We start from the raw sequence: 21,119 nt of genomic DNA, 5'->3' as shown, positions 1-21,119 counted from the left end.
TTTACAATAGCAAGTTATCTGAAGTGAATTCTGAAATGGGGGGCAGGTGGGAGCTTTCCACAGGGAAAATTAAAATTTTTTTAAAATTTATTTTTTAATATTTTTGATATGCATTTGTCTTTACACAGCTAATATCTTCTTTTCCTGATCTGCGCCAAAAAGATTGTGCAAACTTTTACAGGTTTCCTGTTGGTTCACTACTCTGGAATTCATTACCAACACCATGATGAAGATATTTGAATCCATTCTGACTCCCGGTGACCCTATAAGACAGAATAGAACTGCCCCATGGGGTTTCCAAGGTTGTAATCTTTACAGAATCAGACTGCCACATCTTTTTCCCCGCAGAGCAGCTGGTAGGTTCAGCCACTGACTTTTTGGTTAGCAGTTGAGTGCCTTAACCACTACACCACCAGGGCTCCTTGATAAAGGGACTAGGTCAACAAAAACAGACTAGGAGTAAGGAGTCTAAAGAGTTTTAAGAGCTGTATACGCTTTTTTTTATACGCTTAGAGTTAAGAGAACAAAGGTCTAATCTCTAAACTCTACAGGAAAATCCAACACCTCTACAACAAAAAGATAAATAATCCAACTAAAAAATGGGCAAAGGAAATGAACTGACACTTCACCAAAGAAGACATTCAGACACATGAGAAAATGCTCACAATCACTAGCCATAAAAACCAAAACCAAACTCATTGCTGTCAAGTCGAATAGAACTGCCCCATACGGCTTCAAAGGGGTGCCTGGTGGATTCAGTCTGCCAACCTTTTGGTTAGCATCCCTAGCTATTAACCAATATGCTACCAGGGTTTCCAGCCATTAGAAAAATGCAAATCAAAACCACAGTGAAATACCATCTCAACCCGACATTACTGGCACGAATCGAGAAGCAGAAAGTAAAAATTCTGAAGAGACTGCAGGGAGATTAGAACTCTTATGCCCTGCTGGTGGGAATGCAAAATGGTATAACCATTTTGGAAAACAATATGGCACTTCCTTAGAAAAAAAGAGATAGAAACACCATATGATCCAGCAATCCCGCTTCTAAAGAATATATCCTAGAGAAATAAGCGTGGTCACACGAATAGATGGATGCACACCCACATTCGTTGCAGCATGGTTCACAATAGCAAAAATATGGAAAAAACCTAGATGCCCATCAACAGATGAATGGATAAATAAACTATAGTACGTACACACAATGGAGGACCATACAACGATAAAGAACAACGATGAATCTTTGAAGCATCCCACAATATGGATGAATCTGAAGGGCATTAGGCTGAGTGAAAGAAGCCAATCACAAAAGGACGAATATTGTAAGAGACCACTATTAGAAAAACTCATGAAAAAGTTTACATACAAAAAAAACAATCTTTGATGGTTACAAGGCAGGCAAGGAGTGGGGATGGAAAAACACTAAATAGACAATAGATAAGTGGAAACTTTGGTGAAGGGTAAGACAGTACACAATACTGGGGAAGCCAGCACAACCTATACAAGACAAGGTCATGGAAGCTCCATAGACACATCCAAACTCCCTGAGGGACCGAATTACTGGGCTGAGGGTTGTGGGGATCATGGTCTGGGGAATGTCTAGCTCAAGTGGCAAAACATTGTTTATAAAGAAAATGTTCTATGGAGTAGCGTCTGGGGTCTTAAAAGCCTGTGAGTGGCCGTCTAAGATATTCCACTGGTCTCATCCCTTCAGGAGCAAGGGAAAATGAAGAAAACTAAAGACATAAGGGAAAGGTTAGTCCAAAGGACTGATGGGCCACATCTACCACGGCCTCCACCAGACTGAGTCCGGTACAGCCAGATGGTGCCCAACTACCAACACTGACTGCTCTGACAGGGATCACAATAGAGGGTCCCGGACAGAGCTGGAGAAAAATGTAGAACAAAATTCTAACTCACAAAAAAAGACCAGACTTACTGGCCTGACAGAGGCTGGACAAACCCCGAGAGCATGGCCCCTGGATACCCTATCACCTCAGTAATGAAGTCACTCCTGACGTTCACCCTTCAGCCAGAGACTGGACAGGCCCATAAAACAAAACCAGACTAAAGGGGCACACCAGCCCAGGGCAAGGACTGGAACGCAGGAGGGGACAGGAAAGCTGGTAATAGGGAACCTAAGGTTGAGAAGGGAGAGTGTTGACATGTCGTGGTGTTGTTAACCATTGTCACAAAACAATATGTGTTGTAACTGTTTAATGAGAAATTCGTTTGTTTTGTAATACTTCATCTAAGGTACAGGGAAAACAGAAAAACAAAAAAAAACTCTAGCCAGGGTTCTATGAATAGAATGAAGTTGGAATGGCACAGACCAGAACGTTCTATCACCAAGGTAACATCGTAAATGGGCTGATCCACACCAGTGGACTTCAAATAGGCTATGAGTTGCTGAATGTTGAAGGTAATTTATAATATGTCTGTAGAAACAGTAATGATACATATAAAATACACGTGTGCGTGTGTGTAATCGATACACATACATGCTAAATTTTTTCAAAGCCATTTTGAAATCATGGGCGGGAGTTACTGACTTAAGGGGTACTGATTTTATGTTTTTGCCTTTGAGTCGAGTCAATTCCAACTCACAGTGACCCTATATGGCAGAGTAGAACTGTCCATAGGGTTTCCAAGGAGTGCCTGGAGGATTTGAATTGCCTACCCTTTGGGTAGCAGCTGTAACTCTTAACACCAGGATTTCCATGTGGAATGCTTCACGAATTTGCGTGCCATCCTTGTGAAGGGGGCATGCTAATCTTCTCTGTATGGTTCCAATTTTAGTGTATGTGCTGTTTAGGGTGGTGAAAAAATTGGCTAATGGATAGTGGTGATGATCGTACAATGTGCTGAATGTAATTAACGTCACTGAACTATATTTTTAAAAACTGTTAAAGCGGCCAATGTTTTGTTATATATATTTTAGCACAAAAAAAAAAAAAAAAACTTTTTTTAAATCATGGGTTATGTACTTTATTTCCATTGAATAGATTATAACGTGGCTAATTATCCCTGGAAACTGACCTGACCTGTGCACACCCAGGGCTGACTTCAACAGACATGTAGCCTGTGCGGTCCCACAGGGCCCTGCTGGCAGAAGGCCTCCTGCTTGTTTAAAGTTTTGCTATCGCCATCTTGACGTTCTCAGTAATTTCTAAGCAAGCGACCCCACATTTTTATTTTGCGCTGGGCCCTGCAAATTATGTAGCTGGTCCTGGTCACACAGCAAGTTAACAGTTCAATAGCTATGGGGGGAGGGGGGGAGAAGGAAGGAGGGCTATTTACTTATCCAATGGAGCAAATCCTTTTTATTTCAAAATGTCTAATTAATATAATAAAGCTACCATCTCTTGAGGGTTAGCTATATCAATCTCTTGATTTGTATTAGCTCATTTAATCCTTATGATACTTTGTGAGTTGGGTGTTATCTCCATTTAACATACAAGGAAACTGAGGCCCAGAGTAGGTAACTCAACCAAGGCCGTGCAGTTATTACGGAGCACAGCTAGAGATGAACCAAATCTTTCTGACTCCCAAATCCATGCTTTTACCACTAGACTCTGTTGTCGTGTCTAATTTTAGTTGGCCCCAGTTTTCAGATGATTTGTAATAAAAATTTGAATTTTGTGATCTTCTCAATGAAGTTTTAACAAGGGCACCTAAATTTTATTTCCAGTAAACCTAAATAATGGGCTTTTTGCAAAGTATCAATTAACTGAAAAGCACTGGAGAGGTAATGGCCTTGTTTAACTTTCCTTTCCTTTAGTCATACCCCGTACCCCCATTTGTTTTCATTTGTACATCACCCCAGAGAGGATAAACAGTAGAAATATTAAAGGAGATAGAATTTAAAACTTTTCATTTCTAATGAGTTAGTATTTCTACTAAAAGGAAGTTGAAATTAGTACCAAAAATGAGATGTTTGGATTATATGTACTATTCTTGACTTCCATTACACTGGTTAATTAAACGGTGATGGAAATGTTGTTGTTGCCATCAAGTCAGTTCTGACTCATGGCAACCCCATAACCTTTCAGAAGGAGATCATCAGGACTGTCTTCTGAGGCACCTCTAGTGGATTTGAACCACCAGCCTTTCAGTTTAGTAGTCAAGCACTCAACCATTTGTGCCACCCAGGGACTAGTGATTGGAATATTGAAGCCAATCTAATTCTTTGATGTTAATTGAGTGCATAAAATATTTTGTCTTCTTGCAATTCAAACTTGCTAGATCCAGTGTTGGAGAGATATCTTCACTTTTCACTTCTGCAATTGCCATCTTGCCTAAAGAACTATTCACTTAAATCCCTTGGCTACCATAGGATCAACTTCTGGGTGAGTTCTTAAATAACTGTCTACTTAATCTTTTACAAGTGGTGCAAACGGCTAAGTACTTGACTTCTAGCCAAAAGGTTGGTGGTTTGAACCCACCCAGAGGCACCTTGGAAGACAGGCTGGTGATTTGCTTCTGAAAGGTCACAGCCTCGAAAGCCAAGTTGCCCAGTTCTACGCTCCACATGTGGGGTCACCATGATTCTGAATCTCCTTGATGGCAACTAACAACAGCAAGGTGGTGGCAATAGTTGACTGAGACAATCCTTTGGCATCATTCAGAAAATCCTAGTCTTCCACGTGGCTCTGGAAAGTGAGAGGGGGAAAAAGTGTTGAATTTTATTCTCCTGTAAAGCATTTCCTTCTGTTTGGGAACAACTGTTTTCTGAAAGTATAAATACTTGAAAGATTTATTTGTTAGCCAGAGAAATCTGAAAATTTACCTCTTCTCCTTTTGTACATTTTGGAATAAAAATCTGATGACTGGTGGCTTTCTTGAAACAATGTGTATTTGTGTGATTTTTGTCACTTCAATGTGTTTTAAAGCATTATTTTTGAAATTAAAGTGGTAACCTAAAAATCTAACAAAAATGGGAATAATTAAGTAAATTGTTGTAAATTCATGATTGACTACTGAACTGTTATCAAATATTACTCTTTTATTACTAATGGCACATATTCAACGATATGGAAAATTCTCACAACAGAATATTAAGTGGACAAAATCAAGATGAAAAGCAATATACTATTCATTCATCCAACAAGTATATTTTAACTTCCTGATATGCATTAGGCAATTTGCAGGGCTCTGATCTCAATTTTATTTTTTAACTGATTTATTGAGGTATAACTGACACAATAACCTAGACATGTTTAAAGTACACAATTTGATTACTTTTGACATATGCATACACCCACGAAGCTGTCGCCACAGTCCAGACAACGAACCTATTCATCACCGCAAAAACTCTCCCACTCTACCCCTTCCCAGACAACCACGGGTCTGCTTTTCGGCATTATAGAGTAGTTTGCATTTCTTAGATTTTTAAAAAATTTTATTGTGGTAAAAATATATATATAACAAAAATGCCATTTTAAGTGCACATTAATTATGTTCCTGCTGTGCAACCATCACTGCTATCCATTTGCAAATGTTTTTTCATCACCCGAAATAAACTCCGTGCCCCTTAAGTAGTAAGCCCCTCATTTCCCCACCTCCCCACCCCATCAGAACCACTAGTAAACATTTTTCTCTGCACATTTGCCTATTCTGTGTATTTCATATAAATGGGTCATAAAATACCTGACCTTTTCTGTCTGACTTATTTCTCTCAGCATAGTGTTTTCAAGGCTCCACCACATTATGGCAGGTGTCAGAGCTTCGTTTCTCTTTATCACTGGATAATAGTCTGTGGTGTGGAAACTTCCTAGAATCTTACATGAATGGAATCATGCAGTATACTCTCTTTTTCTCCTCTGGCTTTTTTCACTCAGTATGATTATTTTAAGAGTTATCCATGTTATTACATGTATCAATAATTCATGCCTTTTTAGGGGCCCTGGTGGCACAGTGTTTAAGCACTCAGCTGCTGACTAAAAGCCAGCAGTTCAAACCCACCAGCAGCTTCAAGGGAGAAAGATGTGTCAGTCTGCTTCTGTAAAGATTATAGCCTTGGAGACCTGTGGGGTAGTTCTTCTCTGTCCTATAGAGTCCCTGTGAGATGGAATCAACTCACCAGCAACGGGTGTGGTTGTTCTGGTGATCTATTGTATGGATATACTACAATTTGTTTATTCACCCACCTACTGACGGACATTTGAATTGTTAAACATTTTTGATTCATAAAAATAAAAGCTGTGATGAACATTTGTGTACACGTCTTTGTACGTACAAATATATTTTCCACACATATGGAGAATTTAACAGGTAAATGCCTAGGAGTGGATCGCATGGTAGTGTGTTCACCTAGGAGTGGATTGTGTGGTAGTGTATGTTCACATAGGAGTGGGTCGTGTGGTAGTGTATGTTCACCTAGGAGTGGATGGTGTGGTAGTGTATGTTTGTCTAGGAGCGGATCATGTGGTAGTGTATGTTTACCTAGGAGTGGATGGTGTGGTAGTGTATGTTCACCTAGGAGTGGATGGTGTGGTAGTGTATGTTTACCTAGGAGTGGATGGTGTGGTAGTGTGTGTTCACCTAGGAGTGGATCGTGTGGTAGTGTGTGTTCACCTAGGAGTGGATCGTGTGGTAGTGTGTGTTCACCTAGGAGTGGATCGTGTGGTAGTGTGTGTTCACCTAGGAGTGGATGGTGTGGTAGTATATGTTCGCCTAGGAGTGGATGGTGTGGTAGTATATGTTCGCCTAGGAGTGGATGGTGTGGTAGTGTATGTTCACCTAGGAGTGGATGGTGTGGTAGTGTATGTTCACCTAGGAGTGGATCGTGTGGTAGTGTATGTTTACCTAGGAGTGGATCGTGTGGTAGTGTATGTTCGCCTAGGAGTGGATGGTGTGGTAGTGTATGTTTACCTAGGAGTGGATGGTGTGGTAGTGTATGTTCACCTAGGAGTGGATCGTGTGGTAGTGTGTGTTCACCTAGGAGTGGATGGTGTGGTAGTGTATGTTCACCTAGGAGTGGATGGTGTGGTAGTGTATGTTTACCTAGGAGTGGATGGTGTGGTAGTGTATGTTTACCTAGGAGTGGATGGTGTGGTAGTGTATGTTCGCCTAGGAGTGGATGGTGTGGTAGTGTATGTTCGCCTAGGAGTGGATGGTGTGGTAGTGTATGTTCACCTAGGAGTGGATGGTGTGGTAGTGTATGTTTACCTAGGAGTGGATGGTGTGGTAGTGTATGTTCACCTAGGAGTGGATCGTATGGTAGTGTATGTTCACCTAGGAGTGGATCGTGTGGTAGTATATGTTCACCTAGGAGTAGATCGTGTGGTAGTGTGTGTTCACCTAGGAGTGGATGGTGTGATAGTATACGTTCATCTAGGAGGGGATCATGTGGTAGTGTATGTTCACATAGGAGTGGGTCCTGTGGTAGTGTATGTTCACCTAGGAGTGGATGGTGTGGTAGTGTATGTTTACCTAGGAGTGGATGGTGTGGTAGTGTATGTTTACCTAGGAGTGGATGGTGTGGTAGTGTATGTTCGCCTAGGAGTGGATGGTGTGGTAGTGTATGTTCGCCTAGGAGTGGATGGTGTGGTAGTGTATGTTTACCTAGGAGTGGATGGTGTGGTAGTGTATGTTCACCTAGGAGTGGATCGTGTGGTAGTGTGTGTTCACCTAGGAGTGGATGGTGTGGTAGTGTATGTTCACCTAGGAGTGGATGGTGTGGTAGTGTATGTTTACCTAGGAGTGGATGGTGTGGTAGTGTATGTTTACCTAGGAGTGGATGGTGTGGTAGTGTATGTTCGCCTAGGAGTGGATGGTGTGGTAGTGTATGTTCGCCTAGGAGTGGATGGTGTGGTAGTGTATGTTCACCTAGGAGTGGATGGTGTGGTAGTGTATGTTTACCTAGGAGTGGATGGTGTGGTAGTGTATGTTCACCTAGGAGTGGATCGTATGGTAGTGTATGTTCACCTAGGAGTGGATCGTGTGGTAGTATATGTTCACCTAGGAGTAGATCGTGTGGTAGTGTGTGTTCACCTAGGAGTGGATGGTGTGATAGTATACGTTCATCTAGGAGGGGATCATGTGGTAGTGTATGTTCACATAGGAGTGGGTCCTGTGGTAGTGTATGTTCACCTAGGAGTGGATGGTGTGGTAGTGTGTTTACCTAGGAGCAGATCGTGTGGTGGTGTATGTTCGCCTAGGAGTAGATGGTGTGGTAGCGTATGTTCGCCTCGGAGTGGATCGTGTGGTAGTGTATGTTTACCTAGGAGTGGATCGTGTGGTAGTGTATGTTCACCTAGGAGTGGATTGTGTGGTAGTGTATGTTCACCTAGGAGTGGATGGTGTGATAGTATACGTTCATCTAGGAGGGGATCATGTGGTAGTGTATGTTCACCTAGGAGGGGATCGTGTGGTAGTATATGTTCACTTAGGAGTGGATCGTGTGGTAGTGTATGTTCACATAGGAGTGGGTCCTGTGGTAGTGTATGTTCACCTAGGAGTGGATGGTGTGGTAGTGTGTTTACCTAGGAGCAGATAGTGTGGTGGTGTATGTTCGCCTAGGAGTGGATCGTGTGGTAGTGTATGTTTGCCTAGGAGTGGCATCTTTTTGCGGCTGATTCACCTGCATTTAACTTCTTCAGCACATTGAATATACACTTTCTCTGTCTCCTGGCTTCCGTTGTTGCTAACTGGGGAGTCTGCTGTACATAGGGTAACTATGAGTCGCCGTGGCCAAAGAATAGCTGGGGACTCAGATGTAAGTCCAACTGCTCCTCTTATTCTCTGATTGATTTTAAGATTTTCCTTTTTTTTTCAAATTTCACTGAACTCTAATTGTGGGTTATTTTAAAAGCCTATCTGGTATCCTTTGAGCTTCTTGAGTCTGTGGATTGTACCTTTCATCAGTTCTAGATATTTCTCCGTCATCTTTGCAGACCTTGTTTCTGCCTTTCTTGTCCTCTGCTCATCCGCTGTAGGCCTGGCTCTCTCACTATTATCTTCACGTATTTTAACTTTTCCATGCTTTTATGTTTCTGCTTTATCTTCCAGTTCTCTAATTCTCTCTTCCTGAATCTCTTTGATGCTAAACTCATACACTGAATTTTAAATTTATCTAATTACAATTTTTTTCTTCCTAGAAATTCCTTTATGTTTCTTGTTTCCTAAAAATAGTTGCAAACTATAGCAAGCATGATCATTCTATAATCTGTCTGGTATTTCTAATGTATGTAGATTTTTTGGTTTTTTTACTGTTCTTTCTTCTTGATATCTTGTTTACTTGTGTGTTGGTTTGGTTATCCTTGGCTGTGTACTTATTCATTACTCTTAAAAATGTATTGTTGGGGATTCCGAGAGGCCTAGGCCGAATTTCTTCCAGAGATTTCAGATTATTTCTGTCAGGCACCTAGACGTATTCCCAATCTGGAATCCCTTAAGCTACATTTTCAGTTTGCCTTGTCTTGTGCCACCCTTGTTTCTCAGCTTGACCATTCCTTTAACCATCCAGCTTTCTTAGCTTGTTGTGTCTTAAAACCACCCTGGCTGTACATTTGGGCTGAGAAGCCATGCAGGGCCAGAGTGCTTATGACTGTTCATGAAGGGGCTCTCCCCCAGGGCTGTGCTTACTGCTAAGGCAACACTTTCCCTGTGAGGTGGGAGGTTGTGTGGGTTTATTTTTGTCTCACCTTCCCCCTAAGGGGGTGACCCTTTGGGCCCTGACTAAACGTAGAGAAGGTCTTCTTTAGACTCTGTCACAGGCTGAATTGTGTCCCCCAAAAATATGTGTCAGGTTGGTTAGTCCAAGATTCCCAGTATTGTGTGGTTGTCCTCCATTTTGTGATTGTAATTTTATGTTGAGAGGATTAGGGTAGGATTGTAACAGCACCCTTACTCAGGTCACCTCCCTGATCCAAGGTAAAGGGAGTTTCCCTGGGGTGTGGCCTGTACCACCTTTTATCTCTCAAGAGATAAAAGGAAAGGGAAGCAAGCAGAGAGTGGGAGACCTCATATCACCAAGAAAGCAGCACCAGGAGTAGAGCGCACCCTTTGGACTCAGGGTCCCTGTGCCTGAGAAGCTCCTTGACCATGGGAAGATTGAGGACAAGGACCTTCCTCCAGAGCCGACGGAGAGAGAAAGCCTTCCCCTGGAGCTGAAGCCCAGAATTTGGACTTGTAACCTACTAGACTATGAGAACATAAATTTCTCTTCATTAAAGCCATTCACTTGTGATATTTCTGTTATGGCAGCACTAAATGACTAAGACAGACTCCTCATTGCCTGCAGGCCTTGGGCTTTGATTTTTATGCCCCCTGTCCTGCAAGGCTGGCACAACTACTTCTCTAATTCTCTGGGATCAGAAAATGTTCTCAGGACAAAGCCACCTTGGACTCTGTCTGCTTCTCTGGGTTCTTGCATTCTCTTTGTTTTGGGCCTGATACTTCCTTATTCTCTTGTCAGTTCGTTATTGATAAATCTTTTAAATATATTTTTCTCACCGTTCTTAATAGTTTTTACTGGGAGGTTTGTCTGGATAATCTAATCCCCTCACCAAAAAACCAAACCCATTGCCATCAAGTCTATTCCGACTCATAGTGACCCTACAGAACTGCCACATAGGGTTTCCAAGGAGCAGCTAATGGATTTGAAGTGCCAACCTTTTGATTAGCAGCTGAGCTTTTAACCACTGGGCCACTCAGGCTTCTCTAATCCACCACAGTCACGTAAATGAAAATTGTTTATCTGTATAACTATTAATATGAGATTTTGTGTGTGTGTGTGTGAAAATATATAACAATTTAACTTTCTACATATACAATTCAGTGACATTGGTTGTATTCTTCACTTTGTGTCATCATTCTCGATATCTCTACATAAATTATTCCACCCCCATTGCCTTAGACTCACTGCCTTCTAACTTCTCATCTATGATTTAGACTTATGCTGTTGATTTTATCTTATATAGATAATTCTTCAAAAAAGCACAATGCTCAAGGTAAGCTTTTTTTACTACTTGAGTTACGGTGTTCTTTGGTTTAAAGATGACTTCAGAGGATAGTTTCAGTTCAAAGTTTAAAGATTATCTCAGGGCTATAGATTCAGAAGTTCTTCCACTCTCAATAGGCCCAGTAAGTCTGAATTCCATAAGACTTTAAACTTCTGTTCCACATTTTTCCCCTTTTGATCAGGATCCCTCTATTGAGTCCTTGATCAAAATATCCAGTAACGGTAGCCGGGGAGCATCCAGTTCTTCTGGTTTCATGGCAAAGAAAGCAGTTGTCCATGGAGGCATTTAGATCTGTATTCCAATTCCTTTTCCAATTCTTGGGTCCTCTTCTTCTGCTGCTGCTCCAGGCAAATAGGAGCCAATTGGATGGCCGTTCGCAAGCTTTTAAGACTGAAGGCACTAATCACTGAACTAGGAGGTAGAACAGAAACCGTAAAAACAATATTAAGCCAATTGAGTGGATTGTCCTATGAAACCATGACTTTAAGCCATTGAACCAAGGAAATTAATTCCATGAAATGTTTGGTTGTATCTAAATAGTATCAACAGTTGCACCTTTTTTATGGTTTTGTTGTTGCTATAAAAATTATATATAACACAACATTTGCCATTTTCCCCTTTTTCTGGTATACGGTTTAGTGACATCAGTCACATTAGTCAAGTTGTAGAACCACTACCCTTCATCTCCATAGACAAAACCCACTACTTCCCAGAGAAAGATTCCCCCTCTCTCTCCCACTCCTGCCCCTGGTAAACCACTAGGAATGCTGGTCTCTATGTATTTACCTGTTCTTGTCATTTCATAAAATAAGAACAATCACACTTATGTTTCCTGTAATTAATCCAAATTAATCCATGTTGAAAAGACTAAACGCTCATAAGTAATCAGTCCATTTGCATTCTGAGTTAATAGAATGAATACTTTTTATTGGAAAAGAAACTCTCAAAATATTAACATTGCTCATTTCTGGATCAAGAGTGATTTTAACTTTTCTTCTTCATGCTTTTCTATGTGCATTGTTTTATAGTCGGAAGAAACCATAAATGTTCTAAAAACAAAAACCAGTACATAGTATTACAAACAAAAACAAAACACATTACTTTATTATGCCCTGTCTGAAGGCGCCCTGAGCGGCGCAGTGGCTAAGCACTCGGCTGCTAACTGAGAGCACAACAGTGTGAGCCCACCAGTCGCTTTGCAGGAGAAAGATGTTACAGCCTTGGAAACATGACGGGGCAGTTCTACCCTGCCCTATAGGGTTGCTGTGAATAGGAACCGACTCCACAGCAACGGTGTGTGTGTGTGTGTGTCCTTCCTCCCTGCTCCAAGAAAAAACAGAATAAAACAAAAAGGCCTCAAGAACAATAATAGTGAAGATGGGCTGCAGGATGGGCGTGGGGAGGGATTGGTGGCATTTCGCTGGAGAAGAAGGAGGAAATGGTTAAGTACCTGATCGTGAGTACTTGTTTCTGAGTCAAGCAAAAAACTGATAGCATTTTTTCCATCTGCTTGCAGGGCAGCAAGAATCACTCCCTGACTGGTTTGTTAACATAATGGCATGTATAAACAGAGCCAACGAAATAATTAAAAAACTCAAAGCAAGCAAACAACAGCTCCTGGAGGAGATAAACGAGAGGCGTGAATCCAACTGCTTGGTGGAAAGAAGCAATCGAGTCAGCTTACTGAGAGCTCAGAAGAGGCATTTCAATGGTGCCTGCAGATTGCCCGATCAAAGCAAGACCAAAGATTCTGTTCCAGACACTGGCAGGAGCTCCTGGGTCAAACTGAGTCTCCTTGTTCACACGGAGAAGAGGCACTTTCCACCAAAAAGTAAGGTGTTATGGTAGGAATCCCACCCAATCGTTTTGTTTTTGTTTGTTAACCATCAAATCGGTTCCAAATCACACTGACCCTATGCACAACAGAAGGAAATACTGCCCGGTCTTGCACCATCCTCACAATTGTTATGCTCGAGCGCATTACTGCAGCCACTGTGGCAATCCATCTCGGTGAGGGTCTTCCTCTTTTTCACTGACCGTACCAAGCATGATGTTCTTCTCCAGGGACATTAATAGGAGGGATTTATTAGTAAACTTGGGAAGAATTTCTGGTGTTGAAAGAGGCTCATAGCTATTGCCCTGGGATAGTTTAAAAGTGATACCTCTGAAGTAGTAAATGCCAGTGAACCAAGTTGGCGGATCTAATATCCGCTGCAGACCAGAGCCTCATTTCCTTGTGCACGCAGCATCCCAGGCCTGCTCACAGAATAGGCTGTAGTCTGGGCTCTGGAATTTGCATTCTCAGCTAAGGTGATACTGATGTTGACAGGCTAAGAACCACATTTTTGGAACGATTGAGTAGATAATTACAGAAGACCACAAAAACTCCAAATACTTTCTTTTTCACCAATTTTTGTTGCCCTGCAAAAACGTCATGTACGAAATAAGGCACAATGGAAATGATTTTAATGAGAAAAAGGCCTGAGATACAATAATAAAATGTGCGGGGAGAGGGGGCAGTGAGTTTATGTTAACCGGGGAGGGACAACTCAGAAAAGGAGGGTGGGAATAGTTACACAACTCGAAGCGTGTGCTCAACGTCAGTGAACTGTGCGTGTAGAAACGGGTGAATTGGTGTACGTTTTACTGTGTATATTCTCAACAACAACAATTAAAAAAAAAAAAATGTGCAGGGAGGTTGAGGGTAGGGGAATCACAGCCAGTGGTGGTGGGAGCATTATTTTGCAGATAGTAGAGAAGAGCTGGTAATACCTGGGACTGTGAGTACTTGTTGCAGGTCAAAGCACAAAACTAGTAGCAATTTTTCATTTGTTTGAAAAAATAGGGTGTGTGATTTTTTTTTTTATTGTGGTAAATACATACGTAACAAAACATTTGCCATGTCAGCACTCATCACAAGTAAAATTCAGTGACATTATGTTTATCATGTTGTTCAGCTGTCACTATTGTTCGCTTCCGACGTTTTCCATAACCCTTGATAGAAGCTCAGTGACCCCTAAGCAATCAGACACCCTTTTCCCCTCCCTCCTGCATACCCATCCCCGGTAACCACTAATAAACTTTGGTCTCTATATTCTTGCGTATTCTGGATATCTTATATATATAATATTTGTCCTTTTGTGACTGACTTAGTATAACGTTTTCAAGGTTCACCAAGTTGTAGCATCTATCAGTACTTTATGGCTGAGTGAGTGATATTCCATTATAAGTATATGCTACATTTTGTTTATTCATTCATGTGTTGATCAACTTTAGGCTGTTTGTACCTTTTGGCTGTTGTGAGTAGTGCTGCAACAAACGTTGGTGTACAAGTACCTGTCTGTGTTCCTGCTTTTAATTCTTTTGGGTATGTACTTAGGAGTGGAATTGCTGGATCATATGGTAACTCTATGTTTAACTTTTTGAGGAACTGTCAAGCTTTTCCATAGAACTGTACCATTTTACAATCCCACCAGCAAAGGGTGAGGGTTCCAATCTCTCCACTTCCTCACCAATACCTGCTGTTTTTCCTTTTTTTGATCACAGCCAGCCTAATGGGTATGAAGTGAGATCTCATTGTGGATTTGATTTGCATTTCACTAAAGGCGAATAATGTTGAACATCTTTTCATTTATACTTCTTCTTTGGTGGGGTATGTAATTTTATTAAATACAGTCAACAAATTATTAATTTGGGTCAGAAACAAAAGAATTGCCATATTGGAGATATAATTTTTTGATGATTGGTCTGTGACTTCACATTTGCCCAGTACTCTTAGTAAGTGGAATAGGAGGGGTGACAGTGTGGCTTGGAAACTGAGACTCCTCACTGTGGTCCGTGTGTGGGGGGAAGACGGTCACCAAGGCATGCTCGCCAGCACGTGTTGTGGCATCAGAACTTCCTTTCTTTCTCTCTATGGCTGCACGATATTCCACTGTATGTGTATACCACGTTCTCTTTACACATTTTTCTGTTGGTGGACATTTCCTTGTTCCCACCTTTTAGCTACTGTGAAAAGCGCTGCTATGAACATTGGTATGCCGGTTTCTGCTTGCATTCCTGTTTTCGCTTCTGGGTATATAGCAAGAAATGGGATTGCTGGGTCATATGGTAATTCTATGTTCAACTTTTTGAGGTACCGCAAAATTGTTTTCCACAGTGGTTGCACCATTTTACATTCCCATCAGGAAAGGACGAGGTCTCTGGTTTCTCCACAACCTCACCAACACTTGTTTGCCGTTTTTTTGTTTTTGATCATTGCCATTTTGACAAAACCATTTTGATTCTCCTGGAATCCAGATTTCTGGGTTCCTGGAATTGGAGTGACTCACCCAGGCCATCTGCCCTTAGCTGTCCTTTTGAACCGTGGAACTGGTTCCCTGGAGTCACCTTCAGGTCGAACAATAGCCTAGTAAGCAGCTTAGCAGAGGCTGTTTGGCCTTAGGCGCTGGATTTTTTTTGGAAAATTATCTGTGCGCGGCTAGCTTTGAGAAGCAAGAACTCCAGGGTCTGATTAGAGTCTGTGTTTTAGGATGTATGGTGTGTCCTTGGTGATTGTTTTTGTAAACTACAGACCCTGAGACCAGCTTGTGCTTTGATGTCAAGTCCTGAGAAATTAACACAATGATGACCTGTATGACCCACTGTCATTATCCCCTCTTTGGAGGACCTTCCACATACTCAGGCTGATGCTGCCCAATTAGAACCCTATTTAGTCACAACAAGTATATTCTGTTACACTAATTTTTGGTGTTTCTCTAAGCATTTAGGTTCTAAACAATTTTAAATATGTAACAGTTATGTATCTATCTTACTCAAAAACACATTTACTAGGAAGATGGTCTTTAGTTGTGTTCCTAAGTCTAAGGGAATCTGCATAAGCTTTTATTCTGGTTGAGTTCCTTAGAACTAGATGAGTGAAGTGACAACCAGTAGGCAATTCTCACAAGTTAGCCGGGGGACAAAAAAAAGCCACTCCCCATGACAAATGTAGTTTACAACTTGACATGAATAGCTTTCTACAACACAAAGTCTAACAAATGTAGTTTTCATAACCAACATTCAAGGTTTCAAGGTTATAAGCCAACAGTCTTGGAGCATTAAAGCAAGTCCGCAATATCGTAGAAAAGCTCTTCTCCCCTCATCCCCCTTTTAAATTTAATTTAATTTTTGGTGAAAATATACACAGCAAAGCATGTTCCCATTTAACAATTTCTGCGCACATTGTTCAGTGACATTCATTATATTCTTCACATTGTGTCAACACTCTCGTTATTTCTGCTCTGGTTATTTCACCTGCATGAGTTTACACTCACTGCCCTAACTTCTCATCTATGTTTTCGAGTTACTGTTGTCACTCTGTGGAAACCCTGGTGGCATAGTGGTTAAGTGCTACAGCTGCTAACCAAAAGGTCTGTCAGTTCAAATCCACCATGCACTCCTTGGAAACTCTATCAGGCCGTCCTACTCTGTCCTATAGGATTGCTATGAGTCGGAATAGCCTCAACAAGTTTTTTTTGGTTTGGTTGTCACTTTGGCCTCATATAATTTTTTTTTTTAAGGCGCAATACTGAAGGATGGCATTCTTTGCTTTTTGAGCTAAACTTTTGTTTGTTTGTTTGTTTAAAGATGATTTCAGGGGATAGTTTTGTTTCAAGGTTTGAAGAGTTTCCCAAGACTATAGTCTCAGGGGTTCCTCCAGCCTGAAGGGATCCAGTAAGTCTGGCTTCTTTGGGAATTTGAAGTTCTGTTCCACATTTTTTTCCTTTCTATCCAAATCCACATATTGTGTTCTTGATCAAAATGTTAGCTAATAGTGGCTGGGCAGCTCTTTGCCTCTTTAATGAACAGACTTAAACAGGAACCGAGCTTTATGATGACGTTATACAGAATGAGTGTAGGCTTGATTTAACGTTATGGTGATCGTATGTCAATACACGCTCTGTCCTTATGAGTCTAAACTTTGTCGTTGTAGTTAGCTGCAGCTGAGCGGGCTCCAGACTCCTGGCGACCCCACGCACAACAGAATCAGACTGTTGGGATCCACAGGGTTTCTCTAATTTTGGTCTGGGGCCTGGGGCAGGGGGAGGATACAGAAATCCCTTTCAGGGTTCCATGGGGTCAAGCTTATTTTTATGATAATACTGAGAAATCATTTGCCTTTTTCATTCTCATGCTAAGAGTAAAATGGAATTATCTAGAAGCTGCATGATGTGTGATGACATCATTACTCCGACTGCTAGTGCAATATTCTTGAGTTTAAAATTTTCCATTTTAATTTCTAAAAAGGTAAATATTGAGAGATATGACACACATGAACAAAAGTCTGCTAAGGTCTTCAGTGATTTTTTAAGAGTATAATGGGTCCCGAGACCGAAAAATTTTTAGAATTGCTGGTCTAAACAAATGGTGGGTAATTATCGATCTAGTACTGTGTATTATCAAAAGTTTCTTAAAAATTTCTTCCATGGTTTCTCCTTATTTTATTACTTGAAATTTATGGTTTTGGGTTTCAACTTTAATTCTAATCAAGGCTGAAAAAAAGTATCTGGGGCTTATTTTCTTTTTATTTCCACAAAGGGAAAGTACCTGGGTATAGAGAAGTGAGCTGATAACTTTTTGAGTGTCTACTTTATTCGGAATACTGTTAAAGTTTTAAAAGCCCAACAACACTGTCCAGGGTCACTTTGAGTCAGAATCGGCTCGACAGCAACAGGTTTGGTTATATGAGAAGGTGCCCTCCTTCTGTCCTCTGAATGATAAAGCACACCTAGCTGAATACCTGGCCCTCATCTCATCATCTATATTTACTGTCTAGGTGATCTCAACCAGTTGTAAGATAAAACAGCATCTGTACTTCCCACATTTCTATCACCAGCCCTGAGCTCTCTTGTAAGTTACACACACTTGCATATCAGGTTGTATTCTTGATACCTCTACTTGGTAGTGTCTCAAATTTACCAGAGATGATACAGAATTCCTACCCCACTCCCATAAGCAAACACTCACCTCCCCCAATCTTCCTCATCTCAGGAAATGGCCCTACCATTCAACTACTGGCTCAGCAGGCCGAAGATCTAGGAGCCACCCTCAACTCCTTTTTACTCCACATCCAATCTCAGCAAGTCCAGCCAACTCCTCTTTCAAAATCAGCCCTGAGTCTGACCAATGCCACCACCCGATTCAATCCATGATCATCTCTCTCCCAAAGTACAGCAGGGGCCCCAGCTTGCACGGTTGCTGCCTTCACATTTACTTTTTCACACAACATTTGATTGGCTTCTAAAAAACATACTTTAGATATGTCCTTCGCTGCTCAAAACTCTCCAGTGGTTTCACCCCACACTTAGGATAAAATCCATACTCCTTGCCCTGTGTTTATAGGCCTTCCATGAACACGTCTCTACTTCTCTTTCCAACCTCATCTCCCTCAGTCTCCAAGATTCATTCCACATATCCACAATGGCTTTCTTGCTGTTCTTGGAACATATGAAGGTGGTTCCTACCGCAGGGACTTGGCACATGCTGTTCCTGCTACATGGAACACTCTCTCTTTATTGAGGACTGTCTTAGTTACCTAGTGCTGCTGTAACAGAAATACCACAAGTGGATGGCTTTAACAAACAAAATTTATTCTCTCACAGTTTAGGAGGATCAAAGTCTAAATTTAGGGTGTCAGCTTTAAGAGAAGGCTTACTTTCTCATTAGCTATGGGGGGAGGTCCTTGTCTCCTTTCAACACCTGTGGACGTGGTATTCCTTGGGGATCTTGGTGTCAATCTTCCCCTGGGTCTAAGGGGTTCTCAGTGCAAGGACCCCAGGTCCGAAGACACGCTCTGCTCCCAGCTCTTCTTTCTTGGTAGTATTGAAGTCCCTCTCATCTCTGCTGGCTTCTCTCTCCTTTTATCCCTTGTAAGATAAAAGGTGTGGCTCAAGAAGGGGTATGATTTGAGTAAGGGTATGACTTGAGTCACACCCTCTCATAAAGTAGTGGTTCAAGGTTCGTTCCACACTGATCCTGCTTCATTAACTACAGAGGTTAGGATTTATAAGACATCACAAAATGGAGGGTAATTACATCAGATCACAAAATAGAGGACAACCACACAATACTGGGAATCATGGCCTACCCAAGTTCACACGTATTTTGGGGGGACACAATTCAATTCATGACAAGATCTTTACTCAAAAATCGTCTCATCAGATCTACCCTATCTAAAATAGCAAGTCCCGATGCACTACAATCCCTTGCTTGGCTTTTTTTTTTTTTTTTTTTTTTTAATCACTCCTGAATGCTAAGCTCCATAAAAGCAGGGATGGTCACTATTTTCTTCACTGCTTTAGCCTCAGTCCCTAGAATAGTGTCTGGCGCAAAGGAGGACTCAGGAAACATTTGCTGACTGACTGAATAAACGCTGGGACATGGGCTACATTTTTTTCAAAAGTAGTGGCCGATCTTACCTCATTCCCCTTGAGACCAATGCCATGCCCTTGAGTGGTGGCTCACAAATCTAGAGTTTCCCTTTACACCTCAGTCTATGGCTATAGGATACTTTTTGGAAATGGTAATAAAAAGGTACATTTTGCTGGAAATACACAAGAATTAGAAGGCACTCTAGTCTTTTCCTTTGGCCATACTTCTGCAAGAGAAAGAAACACATGCATTCCTTCATTTATTTATTCATTCATTCACCCAGAAATATTTGTTGAGTGCCTACTTTATGTCCGCACTGTTCTATGCACTACCAATATGTTGGCAATACAGTGAAAAATAAGACAGACAAAACCCCATGCCTAATAAAGGTTAGATTTAGTGGATAAAGGCAGATAAACAAGTTAAATATTATATATACACTATATGGTGGTAAGTGCTATGGGGAAAAGTAAAGTAGGGTGGGAAGACAGGAAGGTAGGGTGGGGATGCATTGCTGCCCACAGAGCTAGCTGACGATTAGTATCCAGGGGACAAGGAGTGACAGAATGCGGTGACTGGGATTAGTCCTGATGATCTAGAGGGGTGGTAAGGGGGAAGGAGGTTGAGGACCTTGCTAGCAGCACTCAGAGTTCTGGGACCTCCTCTCCGTTCCTGTCAAAATTGATGTGAAGTTCAGGGAAGGGATTTTCTCAGCAAGAAAGCTCCAAGCCCTTTCTTCAATCTTCCACTTGGAGATATGGAGGCCAAACAGGGACAATCTTGCTTAACACACGTTAACCTTAAAAACAGAAAGCTTGGGTTCAGGTTCTGTTTCTGCCATTGGTTTTGCTCATGCTTTTAGTAATTTAGTGTTTCTAAAAACAAAAACCAAAACCGTTGCCTTTGAGTAGATTCTGACTCATAGCGACCCTATAAGACAGAGTGGAACTGCCCCAGAGAACTTCCAAGGCTGTAATCTTTATGAAAGCAGACTGCCAAATCTTTCTCCCATGGGGCAGCTGGCGGGTTCAAACCGCCGACCTTTCGGTTAGCAGTCAAGTGCTTAACCATTAGTTTATTTATCTGTAAAACTCATCCTCTTTGCCCTCCAGAGTTATTTAGAAAACTACAAAATGTACTGTGCCGTATAACAAATACTTTTTTTTTTCAGATAATGCCATATTTGGATAAAGTGCATCTCCAAAGATATACAGAAGTGCATTCTCTGTGATCCTTCCTCTGTGTCTAAGTTATTTACAAAATATTAATTATAAAAGAGGCTAAGCAAAATTATTCACAGCATCACCAAAAAAGCCATTTTATTAAGTCATGTAAAACATAAGACATCTTTATTCATTCCACTCCATTATTTAGACTTAGATGTTTTGAAGGATATGAGTTATTAAAAATACTTTAAAAAATGAAAAGTTCACTGTAAGCTATCTAAAATATTTAAATAATAGTTTCTTTCTTTCTATACACCAGTGGAATATGTTGACCAGCCCTATTGGTCAGGTTGAATGTTATAGTTCCTTAAAGTTACTGCTTGCTTCTAAATGCCTGATAACATTAACTTACTCTGTGAAAGCCCTGATTCTGATGATTTGAATAAGGGTCATGTAAGGTAGATAGAGCTTTTTTGTTATATTTTGTTGCCCATCCCCATTTTTGTAGTTTGAGTTAATAGCTTGTTCCGTATGGCAAGCCCCCCTGCCTCTGTAGAAAGCTCAGATCCCTAAG

The 21,119-nt window shown here is 41.2% G+C and overlaps 1 protein-coding gene and 1 pseudogene across 1 annotated transcript in view; one reads left to right on the top strand and one right to left on the bottom strand.

Moving 5' to 3' along the window:
- The window catches only part of SPATA45 (spermatogenesis associated 45), a 29,415-nt gene extending 8,845 nt beyond the window's left edge, over positions 1 to 20,570 (top strand). The window contains exons 2-3 of the mRNA XM_049868378.1: positions 12,484 to 12,798; positions 20,551 to 20,570. Of these exons, the coding sequence (XP_049724335.1) occupies positions 12,522 to 12,798; positions 20,551 to 20,570 (297 nt within the window). The 5' untranslated portion in view covers positions 12,484 to 12,521. The remainder of the gene's footprint in view (positions 1 to 12,483; positions 12,799 to 20,550) is intronic.
- LOC126067104 (uncharacterized) lies at positions 2,717 to 2,808 on the bottom strand (annotated as a pseudogene).
- Positions 20,571 to 21,119: the final 549 nt, after the last annotated feature.

Source organism: Elephas maximus, chromosome 24 (genome assembly GCF_024166365.1).
Source record: "Elephas maximus indicus isolate mEleMax1 chromosome 24, mEleMax1 primary haplotype, whole genome shotgun sequence".
In the NCBI taxonomy this organism is placed as follows: domain Eukaryota; kingdom Metazoa; phylum Chordata; class Mammalia; order Proboscidea; family Elephantidae; genus Elephas; species Elephas maximus.
This window is presented reverse-complemented; position numbering and strand designations above follow the sequence as displayed.